This window comes from Puma concolor, chromosome E2 (genome assembly GCF_028749965.1).
Source record: "Puma concolor isolate L17-30 chromosome E2, mPumCon1.1.hap2, whole genome shotgun sequence".
Classification (NCBI taxonomy): Eukaryota; Metazoa; Chordata; class Mammalia; order Carnivora; family Felidae; genus Puma; species Puma concolor.
Window position 1 is genome coordinate 4,710,452 of NC_141681.1, and position 25,000 is coordinate 4,735,451.

The 25,000-nt window shown below is 57.0% G+C and overlaps 1 protein-coding gene across 1 annotated transcript in view; it reads right to left on the reverse strand.

The window, feature by feature from the left end:
* Positions 1-738: 738 nt before the first annotated feature.
* Positions 739-25,000, reverse strand: part of CRISPLD2 (cysteine rich secretory protein LCCL domain containing 2) — a 59,907-nt gene continuing 35,645 nt past the window's right edge. The window contains exons 11-15 of the mRNA XM_086688783.1: positions 24,498-24,541; positions 22,007-22,079; positions 20,359-20,434; positions 14,143-14,276; positions 739-3,313 (exon numbers count right to left, since the gene is read on the reverse strand). Coding sequence (XP_086544909.1) covers positions 3,259-3,313; positions 14,143-14,276; positions 20,359-20,434; positions 22,007-22,079; positions 24,498-24,541 — 382 coding nt within the window. The 3' untranslated portion in view covers positions 739-3,258. The remainder of the gene's footprint in view (positions 3,314-14,142; positions 14,277-20,358; positions 20,435-22,006; positions 22,080-24,497; positions 24,542-25,000) is intronic.

Below are 25,000 nucleotides of genomic sequence, written 5' to 3' on the forward strand. Positions count from 1 at the left end.
GAGCCTCTGGCTTCGGCTCAGGTCACGATCTCGCGGTCCGTGAGTTCGAGCCCCCGCGTCGGGCTCTGTGCCGATGGCTCGGAGCCTGGAGCCTGCTTCCGATTCTGTGTCTCCCTCTCTCTCTGCCCCTCCCCAACTTGTGCTCTGTCTCTCAAAAGTAAATAAACAGTTTTAAATTTTTTTAAATAAAAGGAAAGCGAGCAAGCAGCAGCACGAGGGATGCACGCACAGAGACAAGAAACGGGGGAAGGTGGCCGGCTTCCCGGCCCTGCGGACGCCTTGCCCGTGAACGTGCAGCCTCCAGAACTGGGAGAAAATAAATCTCTGTCGTCTGAGCCCCCGGGTCCGTGGTGCTTGGTTGTGGCCGCCCGAGCGGACGAACGGCTGACACACAGCACATGCTCCGGGGGCGAGCAGGGTGTGCGTCACCGGGAGCTCGTGAAACGTGCAGGCGCCCGGGCCCCCGCCCAGACCCGCTGGGCCAGAAGCTGCATTTTGGCAGCCCCCATCCCCCAACCCATGCCCGGTCTGCACCCTTTAAGGCACACCCCTCCTGCCGCTTGTCAGGTGGGGGTCTCCCCGAGGCTCCAGAAAATACCGCAGGGACTGGCACCCCCGCGCCCGTGTGTCACGCGCGTGGTGTGCACACAGTCGTGAGGCGCCTCCGAGGTGGTTTCCAACGTTTTATTTCACAGACTGTTCGGGTGTGCCCGACGAGAGACACGTCACAGAGACACGTTAGAAATCAAACCGGGTTTATTGAAACAACAAAACAAAGGCAACGTGGTCCCCGTTCGTGCAAAGCACACACACACACACAATTTACAATAAACTTTTTGTACACAGGAAGTAGCAAAATACATCATTTTTCATAGAAAAAAGCACACATGTAAGCTGCGGGCTGGGTGAGCCTACAGACAATATAAAAAAAAAAAAATCAGAACACGGTGGGGGGCAAAAATCTGAAGGAAACGAGAACCTTTTCGTTTGGGGGGCAGGGTCAGACCCCGAAACACCGCTGGCCTGATTCGTCATCTTTTTGTGGGTCAAGTGCCCACGGGGGCAACGGGTCCTGCTAACACGCGAAATTAGAGATGGTCTCTGACTACAGGGGCCTTGCCTTCGTAGGCCTGTTTCCATCTTCGGAAGGAAAATGGTTCCAGTTTCAAAATGTCTGTGAGCACGGGAGGGACCAGTTCTGGTTCGGGGTAGGGGGGGAGGGGGCATCTGTCTATCCTGTTAGACGGGCTGGTTCATGAGACATTCGGGAACCCAAACGAGCCCCCAGATGATGGGCTGGACTCGCTCCGGAAGTTTCAGACTCTCCCTTGGGTGGGACGCCTTCACGGCCAGCCCCCCCCCCCCCGGGACACCCGCGGGCCGCCTCGACTTCTAACAAGCCCGGAGCCCCAGCAAAGCCACAGCCGCCAAAGGCCGGTCACAGAGCAGAGTCTGATGAAGCGGAAGTCCAGCAGCACAACCCTTAGAATCCAGAAGTTTCCAAGTACCCAGATCTTGGGCTGTAACGAGACCCGTCACTGACAGGCTGACCAAATTCTTCTGCTCTGACATTCGGGGTGGAGACGTCAAAACCTACGAATTACTAGAAGCCCACAGGGCACAGAGCGGGGAAGCGGCTACTTTCAGCTCTGCGCGCGCGCGAAGAGTTTCACGGCTCTCACCAACTCCCTCCGGCCGGAGGGAAGCCATTCACCTCCAGTCTTTGAATTTAGTCGGGATGCACTCAGTAGCCTGGAACTTCCTTCCCCGGGGGAGGCTTCCTTGTCCAGACCATCCCAGCTTTGCTTTAAAACAACCCCGACAAAACGAAACACGACAAAAAACCCGTCTGCCGGTCCCTTGGCCTTTCAAATATTTTGACGGCCAGGTGAGATCGGATTTGAAACCGGTGTTCCCAGAGGTGACCTGCCGGCTGGCCGGCCTGGGGGAGGCGGGGAGAGCGTCACCTTCTGCGGAGCAACGCTATTTACCAAAGGGTGTTTTCTTGCCCTGTGGGTTTTCGGTCTGGGCTTGTGAAGGACTTTTGTAAAGTGGAAACCAGAGAGCCCCACGCTCCTCAGAGCCGGAGGAACGTCTGGCAAGAGCCGTTCCACAAAAACAGGAAGAGAAATCCTTCTAGAGTGTTACTTCTTTTGCTGTTATGCCGCAGGACGGTTTCATAACCACACACGCCCCCCCCCCCCCTTCCCAGAGCTGCTAACCTCGGCGAGGAATGTACTGAGGAATCCATTCCTCCCGCTGCTAAAAACTGGGTCATCCCACGGATGGGGACTCTGCACATCTGACTGCCACTTTTTCAAGGCAGCAACGAAACAGTGGAACCGACGGGCGCTAAGAGTTTTGTTTTAAAACAAAAAAAAATTAAAAAGTGGGGCTGCCGACAGAACCGCTTGCAAAGCAAAGCCCCGGTGGGAAACATCGTGCATAAACCAGTCTGGGCTGGGGCGAGGGCCACGGCGGGGGTGGGGGTGGGGGTGGCGGGGGAGGGGGCAAAGAAAGGATCCTGGTTCATTTGTCCTCAAGGAGACCAAAGGTCACGGCAGCAAACAGACGGGCCACGCGGACACAGGGAAGGACGAAGACGAGATAAATCTCTGGGGTTACTGCGGAACCCTAAAGAAGCCAGCCCTGCCGTCCGCAGAACCAGCCTGTGCGAGGCAGGGTGCCGGCGAGGACGGGGACCAGGGCCGAGCCCGGGCCTCACGTCCCCGGCCCTTCGTTCCAGCCCATTTGTCTGACCAGCAAACATTAAACCCATTTTGGTCCACTGGTGGGGACGGACTGTGTTTTCAAAGTTTTTAAATAACCACCTTCCACTCCCTTCCTGAAACCCTTTGGATGTTCCCTAAGCCCCTTCCCGCCCCTGCCTGCCTCCCGGCGTGAGCTCCGGGTCCTGCCACGTCCGCAGGCCTGGAACCTTCCCCACCCCCCCCCCACCCCCCACCAAAGAGCACCGGGAAGGAGCACCTTGGCGACTGTCCCTGCAGAGGGGGCGCTCGGACCGAGACCCCGGCCTCAGCAGGGCCAGGCGCCGGCCGTCCGGCCGGGACCCCAAGGGCGCGGTTTCTCCGTGTGGTTTCAGACAAAGGCACAAAGGGTGTGACACTGAACGCCATTGACGGGAAGTTTCCCACCTCTCTACATCCCCAGCCCACCCCCCCCAAGGGACAAAATAAAAGTAAAAAGCAAAACCCTGAAGCCCTCTCGAAGACGCCCCCTTCTCCCGGCGCTGGGAATTCACTGCCTGACGGCAAAGATCCGGAAGGCCTTTCCGTCGCGAGGGGTCCTCAGGCTGAAAAAGAAGGCAGAGGCCACATTACCGCAAGGTCTGGAGGGCGTTTTTCAGGCAGCCGGGAAGGGGGAGCTGGGTGTCCCCTGGCCCCAGGGCGGAAGCATCGTGGCCCAGGGACACTTGCCCGCAACTGCTGGACACACGGCGTGCCCCTGCCAGGAACAGCTGGCAGGCTCCACTCTTTCCGCAAGCCGGCCCGGGGCGGGGGGAATCTAGGTCAGGCAGGGCCGCTAACTCGTTCGCCTTGAACTCCGGGAGTCGCCGGCCCCAGCCTGTCTGAACCGAGCGCACCCTCCGAGACCGCTGCCTGGCATCGGCTGCCCCCCGCCGGCTCGACCGGTGGCCGTCTGGCTGACCGATCGGCAGGACAGCATCATGACGAGGACGCCTGAGCCGCCGCGACGGAAACAGCACACGGGCTAGGCTCGCAGGCCGCACGCTCTGTACGCGCCTTTGGCCTTCTTCCCCGGGGGCTGCGCGACGGACCCTGGCGTGCAGGCGAGGAGGCCGAGGCAGCGAGAGGGAAGCAGGACTCCCCCGAGGTCACGCAGCCGCCCCAGGTCGCGCATCCGGTAGGTAACAGCCACCCTCTCAAGGCAGGGGTTAAATCCCGCAGCTAACTGAAGGCTTTCAACAGAAACAAAAGCAAGACAGCGCTGCTGATTGTAACAAAGCCACCAAACTGACCTCTTTTCGGTGTCCAGCCCAGTGATTGTTAGTGACTTTACGGGCTTGTGGAGTCCCCTCCACAAACACCCCCGAGAAAACACCACCCGCGCCCAGTTTGGATCAGTTCCCCTCCCACAGGCCCTGCCACCTTCCGTGCGTATAGACCGGCCCGTCCCGGACACTTTGCGTAAACGGAATCACACACGACGGGGCCTCGTGCCGCTGGGTCGTCTCGTGCAGCTTGGTGTCTCTGGGGCCCATCCCCCGTGGTGGCCTGGTCCCTGCTTCATCCCTCGTTAGGGCTGCGTAACGCGCCCTTCGGGGGACGGCCCACATTTTCTTCACCCATCCCCCGGGTGAGGGGTCTTTACACCCCGTCCGCTTCGGGCTCCCAGGGCGGAACGCTGCTGCGAACGTCTGTCGATGACGTGTCCGTAAGGACACACGTGTCGGCCAATTCTCGGGGACAGACGGCTAGGAGCCGCACCTGCGGGGTCACACGTTACGTGACGGCTCTTTCTTAAATAGCCGCCAGACGGTTTCCCAAAGCAGCTGCACCGCCGGACGTGACCCCCCCGCCCCTGCCGCACGTGAGGGGTGGGCAGGGTCCCCACGGTGTCGCCAGCACCTGCCGTCTCACGGCTTCGTAGGCAGCTGCATAGTACTCGGTTGTAGTGAAGCGGCAGCTGACCGGGTCCCTGTTCACGGACACTTAGCAGGTCCCTAATACTCCGCTCTCGTCAACGGTGCCACGGGGGGCACGGGACTTTCTGCACGGGTCTGAGGGCACCCGTGGATCAGCCCCGAGGACTAGAACGGCTGGATCGCAGGACACGTGCTTGTGCAAGCCGGGCGGCTTGCCCGACGGAAGGTTCCAGCGACCGACCAGTCACATCAACAACACGCCCGGCGGGCCCGTTCAGCCCACCAGCTGGCCAGCGGCGCGTGGGATCCGGCTTCTGGTTCTGGGCCATTCACAAGTAGGGAGGGGCGTCCAAACGGAGCTTTCATTTGCATTTTGCTGGTCCCCGTGAATGAGTCTGAGCAGAGGAGTAACAGCCCGGCCGTGACGTCGCCGTGACTTCCCGTGGGGGGTCTCCCCTCCCGCTGAGAGGGGCCCGGGTTGGAAACTGCGGGACCGAAGGGCCCCTGCGCTCTCAGACTTCTCGGCCAGGGCGGCGGTCCTCGGGAAGCAGGCCGCTCGGAATTCTTGCCTGTTTTCCCCTCGCCTCATGGCAGCTTCGTGCTCTTGGCTACCCCGGGGCTGAACTTCTGGAACGGGCATCTGATGGGAGCGCTTGGCGAGATGGGGCTGCGAGGAAAAGCCAGGCAGTCCAGACGGAGCAGAAGGGGGGGCCGCCGGCCTCCGTGCCAGCGGCTCCCCCCGACCGCGGAGGGGGACAGCGGCCGTGCCGGGGCCGCGGTTACCCCGGCTGCCCTGCTGGTTTCTGGAAAGCTCAGGTTCCAGGGCCCTCCTCAGGCCTCTGGGCTGCGAGACTTCCCCAGATCCTCTGCCCAGATGAACAGTCTGGAAGAACCACCCAGGGCCGCAAGGCTCTCGGCCATTCCTCACGGAGGGCAAGCCACACTGGGGAAAATATCAGGGCTCGTGTCTCTGACTTACTACTGTACGTTTTGCAAACGGGGCAGGGGGTTCTCCGCGTCACAGGGCCCCAAACGACCCAGGGACGGGGGGCCCTTCAGGAGGTCACCCGGCCAAGCACCCAAGGTGCCCGCGTGACTTGCCGACCCCCACCAAGCACCCCCATCGAGCAGCCTGCCCACGTCGGGAGCGAGGGCAGGCCCGCCGAACGGGACGTGTGTTTCTTAACACATCAGACCAGCGCGCGGCCGTCGCCCAGGGGGTCGGCACCACAAGTGTGGGGCTCGGCCGCCGTCTCAGGCCAAGAATCCCTCCAGGTTTGGGCTCCTCAAAAAAGCCTCTGGGTGGCTCCCCATCTGTTCGCGCCCCAAACGCTTACTGAGCTCCAGCCCTGCCGGCCTGCGGGCGGCTGTGCGGGTCTGAAGCGTGGGTGTGACTGATGGACCGGAAACCAGCCCGCCCGCCCTCCGGCTCTACACCTCACCCTCGATCCTCTCTGGACTACCTGGGTCGCCCAGACACGGAAGGGAGCGCCCGTCGCACAGCAACTCCGGGCAATGTTAAGAAAAGGGGTTTTAGGAATCCCTCGATGGGTTGTGAACCCATTTCTGAATTTGTTCATCCGGCCAGTGTGAAGCTGAACACCTACTGTGTGCCAGGCACGGGCCGCGTGCTGGGGACACGGGGTTAACGGGGCGGGTGGCGTTCTCGCTTTCACGGAGCCTAGGCTGGTGGTAGGGGCTAAACGGCTACGTAGCTGTTAAGAGATAATCCCAGAGAGCGACGGGTCCTTGGGGAAAACCACCCGGGGATACGGGATCAGAGGAGGGCAGGGGTGAGGGACACAGGGACATGGGACAGAGCAGCGTGGGGAGGCAGCAGCTGTAGACGCAGTGGTGGAAAAGCCCTGGTCAGGGAGGCGGCATCTGTGCGTTGGGCTGAGCGACAAGGAGACCCCCCCGCCCCCGCCACACACACGAACGGGAAAACACGCCAGCCGGGGGTCCGGGGTCGGGTGAGAATGGGTGCGACAGCCCTGGTCTCAGGGCGTCCCCAAAACGGAGAAGCCAGCGCGTGATGGGTAACGAGGAGGAACAAGAGGTTGGACGGACAGGCGGGGGTTGCATCAGCTGTGACCCTGCGAGGTAAGGGGAGGGGGGCTCGTCCTGGCCGCCCTGGAGGCCGCTGGGGGCCCATGTCACCAGGGGCTGATGTGCTGCTGTGACCAGCCCACTGAAGGGAAGTTGCCTTACGAAACTGTCGGGAAAGCACACGGGCTTGTGCAAAGATGTTCTCTGCTCCGTTGTTTATCACAGCAGAGAGCATGGGAAGCAGGCCGGATGTCCGTCAGCTGGGTTAGAAGCGGTGGTCTGTCCACACAGGGGGACAGTGCAGAGCCATCACGTGGATGACGGCGTGGCCACATCGGACGTGGCTTGGAAGCACCTTCGCCAGCTGTGGCTCGCTGGAAAAAAACCATTAGCCTGACAATACAGGGGGTCTGATCCCTTCTAGGTAAAAACAAAAACAAAAAAAACAATAAGGTGCTTGCGAACAGAAAAAAAATCTGGAAGGAAACACACCAGAATGTTCACAGTGGTTGTTTCTGGGACTGGGATTTCCGGAGGTGATTTCTTAACTTTAAGACACTTGGAGCAAATGATTTTAGGATTTTAATTTCTTAAGATTCGTTAGAACATTTTTTTTCTAATGCTTATCTCTTTGAGAGTGCAAGCTTGCAAGCATGTGCAAGCAGGGGAGGGGCAGAGAGAGAAGGAGAGAGAGAGTCCCAAGCAGACCCTGAGCTGTCAGCGCAGAGCCCGCTGCGGGCCTTGAACCCACGGACCGCGAGATCACGACCTGAGCGGCAGCCAAGAGTCAGAGGCTAAAGTGACTGAGCCACCCAGGCGCCCTCGTAACATCGATTTCTTAAAACCATTTTGAAATGGAGATTGTTTCCGGAGGCCTAATTTTATTTTGAAAAGAAGAACAGGAAGGAAGGAAGGAAGAGAAAGCCAACACGCAAGGCCCTTGCAGAGCTGGGGAGAACCAGAATTGGCGGGAGAAGCCTCGGGAGCCCCTCGGGCTGACTCAGCGCTCCAAGAGCCTCAGCTGTTGGCGGACCGTGACCAGGGCGCCCTGGGAAGCGTCCAGGGTCTGCGGCCTCAGGGAGTCACAACTCAGCCCCGGTTAGCGGTCTGCAGCCTTCCGGTGGCCACTCACCCCGACGCCCCTCCCCCCCCACACCATGTCGGCCCTGCCCAGCTGGACGACCCGACAATGCCACCGTGGTCCTTACGCAATCTTAGTGCCTGTGGCCCCTGCAGCCACCCCACGAGATCTCCAAGGTTCTCGCCACTTACGGAAAGTGAACCCAGGCTCGGCGAGATGACGCGATTTGTCCCCAATTAAACACCTGTTTCAGGTGCCACCAGGATGGGGACCCAAGAGGGTGGAGACCCCGGGACCCTCTCCTAACCGTCATCCTAAGCCATCAGGCTGTGGCCCTGCTTTCTCTGAGGGTGACACTGGCCCACCCCAGGTCGCGGTGGGGGGCTGGGGTGCGGGGAGCCCCTTGGGAGGGGAGGCTGCAGCCCCACGAGCAGCCGCGAACACAGGGCTGCGTCCTGGAGCCGCCGGTGAAGGCCACTCCGGGAGGGACCGATGGCCGCTTGGTCGCGCACACAGACTGCATGACGGCACAGCAGGGGATTCGGGGCAGCCTGTCCCCGGAGAGACCGTGGGCTCGCCCACGAGCTGGCAGCTCGCTCCACGGACTCACGGGACCCAGCGTCACAAGGACTGCGGGAAAGGAACTCCTGACCGTCCTTCCGGCTTTTAAGCGTGCGATTTCTTTTTTATTATTAAGAAATATCATTCCTGTGTGTGTGCACACACGCGTATTAATATGTATAAATGCACGCGTGTGTATATGTGTGCGTATTTTGTTTGTTTCAAGGAGGTGAAGCCTATTCTCCCAGAGTCTCACCTGTTTACTGATCTCTCAGGAGATTTCAAGAGTCAGAGTGCGGATCTCATCTGCAGGACCTTGGCCGATCCACTTTGCTGAGCCTGCTTTCCGCACAGGGTGTGTGAACGCGCCCTTTCCTTGGGGACGTTGGGCAGAGGATGTGAGTCTGTCCAGGGCAAGCGCCGGGTCGGGGCGCGCACCCAGCAGGAGCTCGATGGCCCCGAGCTGCAAATACTGTCCTTCCTCCTGAGTTTAAACCCCGTTCTCCCATCAGGGGAGGGGTTTCCCCATCAGTGCCTGGCACCTGGCGGGTACACGCACGGTGATGAACGCGTTAGCCGCACGAAAGCATCGACTCCGGGGAACCGTCTTCCGTGAAATGTAAAAATATTTCGGTGTAATACGAGCTTCATTTTGATTTTCATGTGCGTTGTCTGTATGGGGGGGAGGCTGGGGGAGGGGCAGGATGCCCTGAGAGGCTATGAAGGGGCAATTCACAGAGGTTAACCGTTGGGCACCTGTAGGGAACCCTTATTTTCTACTCCCTAGACTTCTTATTTAAATAAGTACGTACTTCTTTTCTAATAAGTACTTTTTTTTTTTTAATTTTTTTTTTCTTTTTTTTTTTCAACGTTTTTATTTATTTTTGGGACAGAGAGAGACAGCATGAACAGGGGAGGGGCAGAGAGAGAGGGAGACACAGAATCGGAAACAGGCTCCAGGCTCTGAGCCATCCGCCCAGAGCCCGACGCGGGGCTCGAACCCACGGACTGCGAGATCGTGACCTGGCTGAAGTCGGACGCTTAACCGACTGCGCCACCCAGGCGCCCCTCTAATAAGTACTTTTCAAGTTACAAACAAGCGTACCCGGGCACTAAAGGCTCACCCGGCCCCTCCTGTCTACAGTGGGGCGTCACGCGTACTAGTAAAGAGCGTGGGCGCTGGGGGAGGCGGCCTGGGATCACTTAACCTCTCTGTGCCTCCCTTTCTTTACTGATAAAGTGAGGATTCCTGGGGCTCCCCCCATCATGGGGCTCTTGGGGGAATCAGGTGTGCCAATGTGTGTATAGACCTTAGAAGGTGGGAGGGGAAAACCCACCGGTTTGCGAGCAGAGGGAGCCCGGCGCCCGGCCTTGGCCCAAGCTGGCGTGGGGGAGAGGGCAGAGCTCACCCCATCTGGAAGCAACAGCTTCGTGGTTCCGGCTCAGCTTCTGCGCGCACGGAGAGATTTTCAGACGCCCAACCCTTGAGAGTCCAGAGCCGGGGTGCCCAATATGGCAGCCGCCAGTCACAGTGGCCACGGAGCACCTGTGGCTCGCCCGAACTGGGGGGGGTGCTCTATGTGTGCAATACGCAGTGGACCCCAAGGTCTTATTTGAAAAAGAGAATGCATATTCTTTCGTAACTTCCTATTATACACGCTAATATTTTGACATCCCAGCTTAAATCCCACATATCCTAAATATCTCCTCCTGTTCCTTTTTACTGCGTCTACTAGAAACTTTAGAACCCGTGTGGCCTGAAGAGCGTGCCAGACGGGCCCCGGGAGGACGGTGCCCGGCCCACAAAAGCTGCTACACGGACTGTCTACCTTTGGATGCAGGTCCGTCCACACAGATGCCACAGGTACACACGGGTCGTGTCTGTTGACAACAAGTGACCAAGAACATTATCTGTCATTGTTGGTGCATTTCCCAATCTCTCCTTGTGAAACCTGCCTTTTCAAAATGGTCCCGGTCTAGGAAAAACTCCTGAACGGATATTCACGCAGACGTCCAGCTTCTTTCCGCGAATGTTCGGGCAAAGCCCAGTTCTAACGTCAAAAGCTCTTCCTGATAACCTTTCCTTTCCTCCGCTATCCTTCACGAACACGTGTGTCGAGACCGAAGATGCCTGTCCTCTTACGATGTCCCGGTTCTACAGACACCTCTTTCAAAACTTTCAGGAAATCCTCTTTTAGAAAAAAACAAACAAGAAAAAAACCCACCACTAAAACCCAAGTCACTTCACTTTACAGCAGAACCACCTTTGGCCCGTGTGCTGAGAATTCTGTTCAGGAAGCTTTTGTTTGTTTTTCTGGAGGATTCCCTACGTTTACAAGGAAGTTTGCTGTGAACAGGTCCCCGAGGGTCCAGCAGCCACAACTCCCTTGGGGACCCACTGTGACCGCTCTGGGGGCCCAGCAGGCATTTGGGACAGAGCCACCCTCCCGGCCCAGGCTTGGTTCCCACGGTCCCTAATGGGAACAGGCTCCGCGGAGACTTCTCAGTCCTGGCTCTGTGCAGAAGGTTGCTGAGGTCCCATCGAGACAAGGGGTGGCGGGGGGGGGCCCTGCTGGATGTGCCCAGCCCCCCGAGCCTCCCTCCGTCATAGTGATGCCCGGTGCCCTACTTCTGTTGTCATTTCTCTGGTCATCTGTGCCCCCTCTAGATGACAAGTCCCACAGGGGCAGAGATCAGGCCGTGTGCTCCCTGCTGGGTCCCGGTGCCTGGGACACGGTGCGGGCTCACCAAGTGACAGGGGAGGGCACACCGGAAAGATGGGGGTAAGGAGGGGCTCCTGGGCGGTGTTCTCCCTCCAGTCCTGAAAGACAGTCCACTGAGGCTCTCGCGTGCGTGTGAGAACCACAGCGCCTCGAGGTGCGCAACGACCTTGTAAGTTGCCGTGGCGACGAGGGCCACCGGCTTCACCGGGCACTCACGGTGAGCCACCGGGAAGTGCTTGGCACACACAACCTCCCCACAACCGCGTGACACAGGAGGGACCGAAGCCCAGAGAGACGCCCACCCGAGGACGCCCAGCTGGCGGGCAGGGGGAACAGGGTCCCAAACGCCATCGGGCCCCGCGTGCCCGCCTGGCCTCGCCTCTTGCCTGCGTGCAGGGTGGACCCTGTCATCTCGCTGCCCCGGGGCCCCGGGACCCCGGGACCCCAGCCCTGGTCCTGGCGCCCCATGAAAAACGCACCGAAAGAATGAAGTTTAACCACAAATGATCGGAATCCCGCACAGCGTGTGCCGGGGACACGACCGGCCGCCTCACGTCACCATCCCGCGTGCGCCAGGACCCCTGGAGGCCGTGTCCACACAGAGTGCCCAGCCCACTCCCGGACCTTTAGACTCAGCAGGCCTGGCGGGAGGGGCGGGCTCGAGAATCCGCTTTTCCAGCAGGCTCCCCACTGATTTAGATCCTGCTGGTCTGGGGGGCCGGTCTGAGACCCCCCCACCTTACCACTACCCCAGGGGGCAGGTACTATCACCTTCCCCTTTACAGGTGGGGAAACTGAGTCACAAGAGCGCATCCGAGGAGGAAGGGGAGCAGGATCTCAACTCTGCATTTGCCTAGAAACTCACTAGAACCTTCTGAACAGCCCAGCGGCCATCAGGCACTTCGGGGCCTGGGAAGGGCTGCCTGGAAGGTATTTATAATGACGGCAGCAACCCTGGCGGGTCCCTCAGGAAGAGAGAAAAATGACGGGTTTCCCGGGGTGGGGTTGGTTACAGCAGGGAAGAAGCCACTTTGGGGACCCGTCCCAGTCCCTGCCGTCCCCGGACACCCACCTGTGGGGGCCGCACGTGAAGCCGTTGCGGCCGCCCTCGGGGGGCCGCTGAGCTGCTCAGGGGTGAGCCGGGCAGAGGGCACGCGGGCCGGTCACCACGCTTCTCAGCAAGACCGTGTCCTCTTTGAGGGGAACAGAGCTCAGCAGAGCGGTGTCCCGGGATTTCTTTCCCGCCTGCCCAGGAAATTCCACCTAATCACTGCCTTGTTTCCCTCCCATTAAAACCAATGGAATTTCCCTTCATTAGGCTTTTCCCAAAAAAGGTGGCCCAGGCTAAAGACTATGCCAAGGCTGTTAGCTCTGGCGGTTCCGGGCTAAGGGCAGGGTTACCGCGGGGCCCCTGGGGGTCTGGATGCGATTCTGCCGCATCTCCACGTACAGCTGAGACTCCCCAGCAGGCCGGGAGGCCGGGAGGCCGGCACGGGCACCGAGCTCCTTGGAGCCACGAAAGCCCAGGCTTCAAGGTTCCCGGCAACTTTTACGTTCTAGATTTTATACTCTTTTTCCAAAGAAGGCCCCCTCTGGGCGCCTGGGTGGTTCAGTCAGTTAAGCATCTGACTCTGGCTCAGGTCACGATCTCGCGGTCTGTGGGTTCAAGCCCCGTGTCAGGCTCTGTGCTGACAGCCCGGAGCCTGGAGCCGGCTTCGGATTCTGTGTCTCCTTCTCTCTCTGTCCCTCCCCTGCTTGTGCTGTCTTTCTCTCTCTCAAAAATAAACATTAAAAAAATTTTTTTTTTAAAAAGAAGGCCCCCTCAAATATAAAATGTCAGCATTCCCCTCTGTTATGGGCTCAATTGTGCCCCCCGCCCCAATTCCTATGTTTAAGTCCCAACCCCCAACGTCTCAGAAGGTGACCGTATTTGGAGAGAGGGTCTTCAAAGGGACAACTAAAGTAAAAATGAGGTCACGAGGGTGGACCCTGACCCAATCAGACCGTCCTTAGAAGAGATTAGGACGCAGATTCGCACAGAGGGAGGGCCGCGTGAGGACACAGAGTTGGCCGTCTACACAACAGGAGAGAGGCCCCAGAAGGAAGCCCCCCACCCACATGTGGCTCGCGGACCTCCAGCCTCCTGAACTTTGAGGATAGAAATGTCTGTGCTCTGAGCCCCCCCCTGCAGCACTAAGAACAAATACACCCCCGACGGGGGTCTGCCCCTGGGTGGTCTGAGAGAGGCTGGTGCCTTGTGTGAGCTCACGGGGCTCTCAAGAGGAGGCCCCAAGACTGGGGCCTGAGTCCCCGGGCTGTGAAGCCTGGGACTTGGTTCCACGGACAGCAGGGCACAGGTGAGAATGAGCGGCATGGGCCAGAAACCGGTCTGGCAGCCCGAAGCGGCGCTGGGACCCCTCGTGAAGAATGTTCTGGAAAGGCGTACCCAAAGCCTTTGACGTTTGCTCCAGCAACTGAAGCAAACGATCGTGGCAGGTGCAAACATCCCCTGCAAGGCTGCTTACCACGGTGACGATCAGCCCCTGGGCAAAGCGCTGAACTGTCCAACCGGGAAGGGGGGCACGGTGCGCTCACCGGACGCAGCCGTGTGGCCTCGCCTGCAGCGACACTGGGAGCGGGTTTGGGAGCGGCCTCTGTGACCTACCGAGGGCTCGTCGCTCTCAGACGGGCACTGGATTCATCCTCCAGCAACCGTGTGAGGCCAGGACCAGTCTGGTCCCCCATCACGGGTGAGGAAACTGAGGCACCAGGAAATGGGGTGGCGGCTCACGGTCACAGAGCTGGTGAGCGGCAGAACCTAGTCTATTGGATGCCAGACCCTGGGCTCCTCCTTCCTTAAGTAACTATACTGTCACCTCGCTATAGAGGACCACCGCGTCACCACGATCTGCCCCCGCTTGTTCTGCGCGGGACGACGCACGCTCCTCCGTGCCCAGAAAAAGTCCCACCGCATCTCCCGGGTGCTTCTGAGCTTTCGTCAGAGAAAAAAGTTCTTGTTTTCAAAACAGAAAGGCAGAGAATTCTGGTGGGAATGCCCTTGGCTGGCCTTGGGTGTCGAGAGCCAGAAGACGCACCCCTACCTTTCAGACTGCACTCCGTTCCTGAGCGAGCCCACGTAGGCCTTCTTTTTGTCCACTGGCATCACATCCACGTAACCCCCGCTCTCCTGCCCGATGACTCCCGCGTGCACGGCCGTCTTACAGATGCTTGAAGTCTGGAAGCACAGAAGAGCCGCGATCAACATCGAGAGTGTCGTGCTCGTGGGTGAGGCCCTAATGCCATCGGCCAGCACTTGGTGGCCTGGTTGGGGGTGGGGGAGGGCGCTGATCAAGTTACGGCTAAGAAACAACCATCGCTTCCTTGATTCCCCCGGGGGTCTCTCCGGAGAGACCCGGCATCATTCATTCGTTCCTTCGTACGGCAAGTCTTTCCTGAGCACCTACTACATGCCAGGCACTGAGCTAGATGCAGAAAGTTCCGCAGGGAAAATAAAGACTCTGCCTTCAGGGAGTTGAGGGAGACCGACAAGTAACAAATACGCAAAATAGCAACTCTGCCTCCGAAGGAAATAAAGCCAGATCGGGAGACAAAGTGGCTGGGTTTGGAAGGGCTCTTTTCGGAGAGTCAATCAGGGCTTCTACTGCTCTTGGTGTGGTACCTGAGCTCAGATTTGGACGGCAAAAAGGAGGCGGCCACAGTCTGGGAACAACTCTGGGCAGAGCCACCCAGGCAGAGGGAGCAGCTTGTGCAAAGGCCCTGGGGCCTTTGCGTGACCTCGTCATGTCCAAGAAACAGAAAGAGGGCCGGGGAGGCCCAGACCCAGCATCTTCCACGCCGGTCAGGTGGCTCGCATGTGTGGCCGGGGCCTCACCCACCTGTACCCAGATCCGTCTGTGGGGCGCACAGCCCCCCCCCCCCCCCCCCCCCGCGGTCAGCAGGGCGAACACAGACTCTGGGCTGACCGTGCCCCAGGCCCTGGCCGACCACCTTTGGCTCTTATCTCGTTTACGCTTCCAGTGAGACGCCTAACCGCCGCTATCCCCGTTTCACAGGCCGGGAAGTGTGGGTTTGGGGAGGTCTGAGAACTGGGCCAGGGCCACGCGGGCAGCTAGTGGCTCCGCAGAGATTCCAGCTGAGGCCTGGCGGAGCACGACGTCTGTGCTTCTGGGGTCCGCGGGGTCACGGCCTCCAGAGACGCCCACACCCCCATCCCCAGGGCCCGTGAGGACGTGACCTCACGCGTGGCCGAAGGCCCCCGCAGAGGTGACTAACTTAAGGGCCCTGTGCGGAGACGAGCCTGTGTTACCGATGGGTCCACAGTCATCACAAGGTCCTCACGAGAGGGGAGGCAGGAGGGACAGAGCCAGGAGGCGGCGGCCCAAGCAGGGGTCGTGGGCGGCCTCTAGAAAGTGGGAAAGGCAAAAGAACCACAGGCGGCCCTGGAGCTTCCGGAAGGGACGAATTTCTGCTGGTGGCTTGACCCTGGCGAGACCAGTATCGGGCTCCTGACCTCCAGCCCGTAAGCATGTGTTGCTTTTAGGCCACAAAGTTATGCAGCTTCTAATCGCCCCCTGATAACAAAAAAGCTTCCACTGATGAGGCCCCTGAAGTGTGAGGATCTGCAAGCCTTCAGAAAAGAGAGTCAGCGGGAGATCGGCCCCAGGGACGTCTGAGAACGTTCGGCCAGGCTGACGGAGCCGCTCAGAGACAGAAAGTCAAATCATGTCCACGGGTCAGGCAGCTGACTCCGGTGCTGCCTTCGCTCGTGACCTAGTGACCTGTGGCCGTGGCCGTCACGGGGGCTTAGCCGGCAGACCCTGTGCGTGTTGAGAGCCGCCAGGGGGCCGGTGCGTTGTGCGATCGCGTGCGGTGCAGGGAGCGGAGGCGAGGCCGCTGCCGACCGTGTCCCAGCTCCGCAAACACCGCCAGGTGCCTGTCACCCGGCGGGAGGGTGGGTCTGGCCTTTGCTGCCTCCCAGGGCCCCCTGTCTGCACGGTGCCTGGGACCCAGCAATCACCCGTGAAGCGACTCGGGTCCCGACCGCTGGCCAACCGGGCCGGCACCTCCTCCGCGAAGAGGCAGGGCGGCCAAGAAGAATCCTGCACGGTCGTACTTTACGTGACGCGTCAGCAGGGGTCAAGTCCACAGACACAGCACGGGCAAAGGAAGCGTCTGCTGAGGTGCCCCTGGCCTGGGACAAGCAATCCGCCATCCAGCGGGTTCCTGACCCCAGACATGAGTGGGTGGATCGAAAAGGGCTCTTTGAAAAACCCCCGTTCGAAATCCTACGCGGGGCCGCCACCCGGTCCTGTTCCGAACCTGCCGAGCCCCCTCCAGGCTGTGGGCCCCGGCCTCCAACCCCAGGCCCTTCCAGAGAGGCCGCTGGTTTTGCAGAAGAAAGTCGCTTCCCAGTGGCAGAGGCCGCCCGGCACCCTGGGAAGCTAATACCTCGGCCGAAAGGGGGAGGGTCCCAGAGCCAGAGCAAACACCCGCACTAAGGCCCGGAGGACAGGACCGCGTGCGGGCTGTGACTCAGTCGCTTGAGTTACTGAAAGGCAGCTGCAGCCCTGCACGGCCCCATCTTTCCTCCGTCAAGAGGCGAGCTGGGCGAGGTGGGCTCCTGGGGACCTGTGAGGCCCCAGAGTGTCAGGCAGAACTCTGGGGGCCTCTGGGGTCAGCAAGAACTTCCCTGATTCTAGCGCCCCGTGCGGGGAAGACCCCTCGGGCTCAGGGAGGCCAGGACAGCTGGTCGCCCCGTCTGCACAAGGAAGCCTTCTTAATCCCCCTCCTGGGGAAAGGATCCGTCAGCCACCAGTTCCCAGGAAGGGTTTGTGCCCCGCCAGGATTCTGAACCAGTGCGCCTCCCTCTGTCTCTGAGAGAGACGGGGGGGTCTTCCAAAACGCAACGGTCAGTTTAGAGCCCCCCTAAACGCACGGTCAGTAGAGGCGAGCTCCACGAGTGAGTACCAACACGCTTACCGTTCTGACCACCGGGCAGAGCGGGCCCGCCGCTCGCTACGCTGACCGAGTTGCCAGATGTGGGGCCCTGATCCCGCCTCCCGCAGTCCCAGCCCACGGAGGCGCGTCCTCCAGGCTCAACGCTCCCAAGAGGCCATGCACGTTGCTTTTGTGCCCTCCGTGACGGCCCTTTGCCTCCCGGGCCCTGATTTCAGGACACCAGTTGTGACAACATCGAGCCCTCGGCCGGGAATGTGAGAACCTCACACCGACAGCCCGATCCTTCTCGACAGCCGAGTGGGGGTCATTGTGGGTAACATTTTGGAGCATGCACCACACAGGCCCCGTTGTGTTTCACACGCAGAAATGGAGACGTCTCTCAATTATCCTCCGTGGGAGGTGTTACTCTCTCTTCACAGCGAGAGGCCCCGGGAGGTTAAACGATTTGCCCAGCAGCCCGCAGCTGGCCAACAGCAGAGCGGGGACCCACTCGGAGCTGGCAAGCGGGACGCTACTTTTCACGGGGTTATAAGAGCCTGCAAGGGCTATCGTGGAGCTACTACGGGCTCCGGGGTTGAATGCGGGCTCCGTTAGTTGAGACAAATGGAAGCACCAAAATTGTCACGGTCCCCGTCACCAGTATCACAAATTCTAAAGCGGCTGTCATCCCAGGCCAGAAGCATCAGCATCATCTGGGAACTTACTCAAAATGCAGATTCTCTGGCTCTCGGCCAGATTTGGAGTCAGAAACGCTGGGGTAGGGCCCGGAAGTCTGTTTGCACAAGCCCTCCGGGGAATTCTGATGCATGCGTGCCCAAGTGTGAGGACATATCCAGCCACCGAGGGAGACGGGGAGAAGAGATAAGAAACTGAGGTCCAGGGTGGGGGAAAGGCTTGCCCGCCATCTCACAACCGAGTCGTAAACTCGCACCTTGACCCGGACTGTGCTCTTTGGGCTGCACCCCGATGTCTCTCCTGCCTGCAGCTCACCACAAAGCGAGGCGAGCAGGCGGAAACGGCAGCACTATGAGGCCCTTCGAAGATCTGGAGACAACTCTCCCAAAATAAATCTCTTAGCTAAACAGACATTTTCCAAAAAGGCATCATCATTTCCCAGAATACAGAGTGACCTAGAAACCGAGGCCAACAAAGAACCTCTAAAATGGGATGGAGCTTGCTTTCTTCTCTCCTTACTCGGCCAACCTCCTCTCCCCGTCTCCCCACCCTGTTCCTCTCTTTTCCCCTTTTTTCTTTCCTTCTTTTAGTTTCTGAACAGCTTAACATTGAAACATCGACTAACGCCACACCGTCACTTATTTATTCCTTCAACAAACATTCACCGAACAATCATTTATGTGCCGAGCTCCGTTTGGAGCACTGTGGTTGTTCCAAAAGCTCCAAAACCTAGTGAACAAGGCAAACACTCCATAGGGCTCTTCACCCACGTGCCTGTTCACATCAGTGTAATTATGAGTGCAGGTGCATTCAAGCAAGGCACAAGAGAGTGGGGAAAGGACAGAGTCTGAAGCAAGACCTTCCTGGCACCTCACCTTGGCCTGTGTCAGCTGTGTGATTTAGGGACAGCCTAAAGCTGTCCTGTAAGATGGGGACACCTAAGCCTGTAAGCCTGTAAGATGGGGACACCAATACTTAGAAATGGTGTTTTTGGGGCGCCTGGGTGGCTCAGTCGGTTAAGCGTCCGACTTTAGCTCAGGTCACGATCTCGCGGTCCGTGAGTTCGAGCCCCGCATCAGGCTCTGGGCTGATGGCCCAGAGCCTGGAGCCTGCTTCCGATTCTGTGTCTCCCTCTCTCTCTGCCCCTCCCCCGTTCATGCTCTGTCTCTCTCTGTCTCAAAAATAAATAAACGTTAAAAAAAAAATTAAAAAAAAAAAAAAAAAGAAATGGTGTTTTTAAAGAACCTAAAACAACAAAAGATAACTTTATAGTGTTAATTTCCATCAAGTTCTCCTTGCAGTTCTAACCTTCAAAAAACAACTTTATATGTTCAGCTGCTATGTTGTTTGGCGCATACAGATTTGATCTCATAAATCCGATCTTCATAAATTATACCTTTTGTGCCACCGTGCAATGAATTGTGGTGTCCCACTCAGTACGTTTAACCTTAAATCCCACTGTATCAGACAGCAATATTGTCACTCCTGCTTCATTGTTTCTCCGCATTTGGCTGGAATCACTTGGCCCTATCCCTTTACTTTTCAATCATTTTAAAACCAAAGTGTCTGTCTTTTAATAGCGGACTTTGGCTCAAACATTCACTGTAACAATTGATACACATTATTTTACTCCTTCATTAAACTTTCAAAACTCAGTTTGGGCTTAATGGCTTCTGAGAAGAAAAAAAAAAAAACTCATTTGAAGAGGAAAGGACAAAAAGATAGGGAAAAAAAAGGGTGAGCCATGAAGGTTGGTTTGACTTTACAGGACTTAGTGACCTCACACTTACAGAAATCTGGAATAAATCAGCAGGTGGAGGCAAAGACAAAGGTCGTGGGCGGGAGAGAACAATTAAAATGAAAATGGAAAAAAGTTGAGTAAAAATGTTAGCCGGGGATAAGCAACACTGATCTAATCATGAGATATTTAGATCTCGAAGATTCCTTGGACTAGAAAAATCCCAGCTGGCTCCTTCTACAGAGAGGTAAGCAACTTGGCAAGAAATCACACAGCCTGTTGGGCAAGGCTGTGACCACATTCCCATCTCTCGGGACGCCATGTCCCTCAACCTCGGGCAACTGGAGGGAACAGACTACGTTCTGGAGGATTCGCTAAGAAAACTCAGGCTGAAGCTTCCTTGCTAAAGTCAGTAAGGAAATACAGACAAACAGACTCCGGTGTGATAAGAGTGGTCCTCAGCAAGTAGTAAATTAGTGTCATTTGTATTTCCTCCGGTGTTTTTAGCTAGGCGGGTACGTAGCCAAAAAGAAACACCGTGAGGAGAGCGGACCGGTTCTATTAATGCGTCAGGAGAGCCGGAAAGGTGTTAAATATCCGGAAATGAAGTTCGTGATACAGGAAAGCCGGCGCGTCACAAATGCACATCAATGGGGAAGCAGGAGTCAATCGACCGAACTATGAGAACATGTGCGTAAGACGAGGTACGCCTGCATCTGTATTCGTGAACATACACGAGCGGAAGTAGTCGCTATGAACCGGAAACGAGGGCCACGGTTGCAGAAAGAAATGCTGTGGTCTAAAGTCAGCTAGAGAGAGACACAGGAATGAGATCTCGGGTTTCTGGCACCCAGACTTTGGAACGTGATTTCCGAGGGCTTAGCGTGCTTCGAGAGGTGGTCCCGGAAAACACCAGCATACTCACGTCTGCGTAGATGTTAGTTCCAAACACGGGAGCCCAGTAGGACGGCTCGTCTTTGCAGTGTGCCGGACAATGAACTCTGGAAAACAAGAGGCGTTTGTGCGATGGTCACGGCCAGCAGAAAACAGGTCCCGAGAAGCGGCTGGCCCTCCCTCTTGGAGCGTCAAGGTTTAACTACTTGGATGGGAAAGGAAACTACCACAGCGTGTACTCTCTGAGGAAAAAAATATATACCTCTCGCACCCTAGCGGTGGTAAAGATATCTTCCCTCTTCTTAAATCGTGCACACGGAATTTTAAAAGTCCGTACCAAAAGAGGCCCGCAGAAACAAGGTGAAAGAAAATAAACATGTGAGAGATGGGAATATGGGCTTGTCGGAGGTCGTACCTCCCATTTTTGGGGGTTGGCCAACTCATACCGGGAGTACATCACGGAGATTATACTCAATAGACTTTTTTAAAGGCCGTTTCCCTGCATGAGGGCGGAAAGGGCGGAGGGCCCTCACCTCAATGAGTCAGACTATTACAGAGAGGGGGCGCTGATAACCTGAGGCGGAAGAGGTTAGATCACCACTGTGTCGGTCAACCACATCCCTGCTGTGGGCCTAGAGGATTAGGACAGCACCTCAAACTGGAAATGGGTGGGCCCCAGCTGGTGTGAGAGATTCAGACCAGGGAAAAGCATGAGCCCCACCTAAGAAAAGGGTTTTTTTTTTTTTTTTTTTTTTTTGCCTTTATCTACAACGGTATGCCATGTTGCTGGAACCCAGGGACCAGGAAACCAACATGGCGTCCGGAAGCCATGTGGCCCCAAGGCAGGCAGGATCCCGGGAGGCAAGAAAGGCAGACAAAGGGACTGGGAAGTTAAAACAGTCCCGCGGGAGGGAGGGGACAGGAGTGGACCGAGAGAATATGCGTGTGAGATTTTAAAAAAGAAAACAGAATGTGGGAACGAAAACTCTTTCTGACTTTCTCTAGAACGGCTGGCCAGAAACCTCTGTTTTCTATACTTGTACTGTGTCAAGCTTTTCTTTTTGTTCATTTGTTCTTTCCGAAATAACTTCCTTGTGCTTCTCTTTAATATTTGGGTTTACTATCAAATAGTTAATAAGCGGTTGTGATCCTTGGAACATTCAAAGGGGATCAGCTTCGCGGCGGAGGGCCAGTGGGGGCCTGTGAGAGGGCCCCGAGGGGAGTGTGAACAGCAGAGGGGAGGAGTGGGGGGGTCCCCGTCCAGGGTGTGCCCCTCACCAGCAGCCTCCTGGGGCTCTTCCCTGCTCACACCTTGGGGGTCTCCACATGTTAGTTTTAAGGTCCGTCTCATGGAGGGAGAAGGGTTCACAGCTCCCGAGAGGACCTAACAGGTGCTTCAGAAGGAAGTGTTACCGGGAACCCATCGTTTTGTCACGAAACATCACCCTCCAAAAATCAGCCGGAGAAGGTTTAGGCAGCGCACGTAAAACCTAAGTGTGGTCCAGGCACAGAATGGAAACCACCGTGAAGAAGGAACCACCGACGTGCTCAGCAGCACAGGTGAGTCTCGAAAGCATTACGCAGAGTGAAAGAAGCCCCACGCGATGACCCCCGACGCAACATGACGCCGCCTTCTCTCGGCCCCTGTGTTGGCAAAACCAGACGCTGGACAGTCTCACCTTGGGCAGTGGGTCCCCGGCTTCTCGAACGGGCAGAGCTGAGCAACGGTGGTGTAACAGTCCAAGTCCTGCACTGGGGACAGGAACGCGATGGGAAACGGTCAGGTCGCTCGCAAGCCGGGGTCTCGGGCTACCCGCCTATGAAATGGGCTGCTGGACAACCGGGTCCAAGAGGCTCACTGGGCCTTTGGACAGAGGTGGGATGGGAAGCCCACAGGTGCCTGGCCCCAGCAATGCTGGCACCTCACCTCGGGCCCCTCAAGGGGTGACAAGCCCCATGGCCTGAGCGTGGCTACAGCACAAAGGTGTTACCACCCTCGATCATTCCTCCGTCGGACCCACGAAACCTTTCATTTGCTTTTCTCTTTTGAAGCTGTTCACCTTCCTTCTCTTCACGGTAGGTATTATTCCAATTATAGAGTTGGAAACAGAGGCCCAGAGGCCAAGAGACAACCCTGGGTCTGCAAGGGACACGGTGGGAGGCCAGGCTTCTGGTTCCCAGTCTAGCGATCTTCAAGGTCACGTGGGTTTAAACAACAGAGGTAAAAAGGGGCTCTAATACTGCCCACCTGTAGTCTCTGCGTGTCTTCAGCTAGTCTGGGGCTCGGCTAACTCTTCCGAAAGGGCCAGAGGGCAAATATTTAAATATTTCTGGCTTTGGGGGCCCGACGGACTACGTTGCAACCACTCAACTTCTGCTGTTATGGCTAAAACCAGCGACAGAGGACGTGTAAACGAATGGGCGTGGCTGTGTGCCAATAAAACTTTATTTACAAAGACAGAGGGCAGGCAGGATTCGCCCCTGAGGGTGGCAGATCGCCAACCCGTGGTCCCGCCTATCATTTGGGTGGGTCGGGGATCGATGTAGCAATCCAACAAAGGGGACTGGTTCACTACACCAGGGGCCGCCGTATCATGGCAGGCAGATGAGGTCATTAACACTGGGTTCATGGGCCGCCTGCGTGGCTCAGTCGGTTAAGCGTCCGACTTTGGCTCAGGTCATGATCTCACGGTCTGTGAGTTCGAGCCCCGCGTCAGGCTCTGGGCTGATGGCTCAGAGCCTGGAGCCTGCTTCGGATTCTGTGTCTCCCTGTCTCTCTGCCCCTCCCCTGCTCATGCTCTGTCTCTCTCTGTCTCAAAAATAAATAAAAGCATTAAAAAAATAATTAAAATTTTTTTTTAATTGGGTTTAGAACACCACTTAAAGGCACAGAAGTATCTTCCTGATACAGTATTATTTGAAGAGAAAAATCAGGTTACCAAACTTATGTAATTCTGTTTCAATTTTTGAAAGTGTATCAATGTATTACCAGGGCATATACTCGTAATCAGAGGGAAAACACCTTCAGAAGTATCCACCAAAACGTTCACAATGTTATCTGTAAGTGGCGGAGTCTGGTCAAATCCTTTTTTTTTTTTTTTTAAGGCGCCTTTGTATTTTTAAATTATCTGGAATGAATAGGCATTATTTTGTAATAAGGAGAAAAGCTGCTATGTGTTCTTATAAAGACACCTAATGAGATATTCTTGCATCCAGGGCCTGTGACAAGCCAAGAATCGCTTTCCCAAAGGAAGGGGTTGTCGGGCCAGCTTCCCGAGGAAGGTGCCGGGCGGGGTGCCCCTACATCTCGGCTCCCCTGAGACCGTCCCAGTCAAGCGCTCTTTCTGCACGACCAGAACCCAAGGCTCCGCTTGTGTCCGCAGGACGCCCCCCAGGGGTACGCCCTCCCCCGCCAAGCGAACGCACCGTAGACAGGATTATACAGCGAGGCCGGGGAGGGCACGGACGGGCCGCGTGCTTCCTCAAGTTTCCCCTCTGTCGTTCAGGGCAGACATTACTAATCTATTGAGGCCTGTTTTCTGAGGAGCCCAGAACAAGGCTGCAGAATCCTACTCAATACTCCACCCACCATCGCCAACCAACAGAAACAGACTCTCCGTCTACAACCTATTGGCTGCTCCAGACCCAGGCATTAGGACTTCTGGGACATTCAGCTGGGAACCCCCGGGGCCTGTGTCTCCCGTTTAGCGATTTAGGGCCGATGCCAGGTGCAGATACGTTTAGAAACTAGTTAAAGAATCAGCATCGTCAGGAACCTCTTTAAAAACCCTTTACGATGCTGAGGACCGCAGCGTTAAGAGGCAGAATTCACATTAAGGCAACAGCTCAGGAGAATGACATCTCCAGGGAAACCCAAGATCACCTGCGTATTACGGTCACGTAAAAAAAAAAAAAAAAAAAAAAAAAGACTGGCCAGGGGGCGCCTGGGTGGCTCAGTCGGTTGGGTGGCCGACTACAGCTCAGGTCATGATCTCGCGGTTCGTGGGTTCGAGCCCCACGTCGGGCTCTGTGCTGACCGCTCGGAGCCTGGAGCCCGCTTCGGATTCCGGGTCTCCCTCTCTCTTTCCACCCTTCCCCCCTCATACACTCCCTCTTTCTCAAAATAAACATTAAAAGTAAAATAAAATAAAAAAGACCCGGCCAGCTTACCTTTTACTTTGGACACCATGAACGAGCTGGAAGGCTTGTACCTGCTGGAGAAGAAAGCAGGAGGTTCAATGCAAACAGAATTGTTTCTAAAAGCGCAGGGTTGTTGAAACAAAGTGCCACGTTTGTTTCATTTCGGACTCAACTTTGTGTTTCCCTACTCGTTTCCCAGCAGCTTGAAAGCCCTTAGACCATTCTCGAGGGGGGTGTGTCAACCTACTTTGTGCCAAGAGCCCCTCGGGCAGGCTGGTGTCCTGCTCAGAATAGTGACTTTAAGATGCAGACCATAAACTTAAAAGGTTAACGGGAAATCGGTTATTGGTGGGATCGCTACCAAAGCATCAAAAGGAATGTGTGGGGCCCCTGGGTGGCTCCGCCGGCTGAGCCTCGACTTCAGTTCAGGTCATGATCTCGGGGTCTGTGGGTTCAACCCCTGCATCTGGCTCGCTTGCGGTCAGCAGGAAGCCCGCGTGGGATCCTCTGTCCCCCATTCTCTCTCTCTGCCC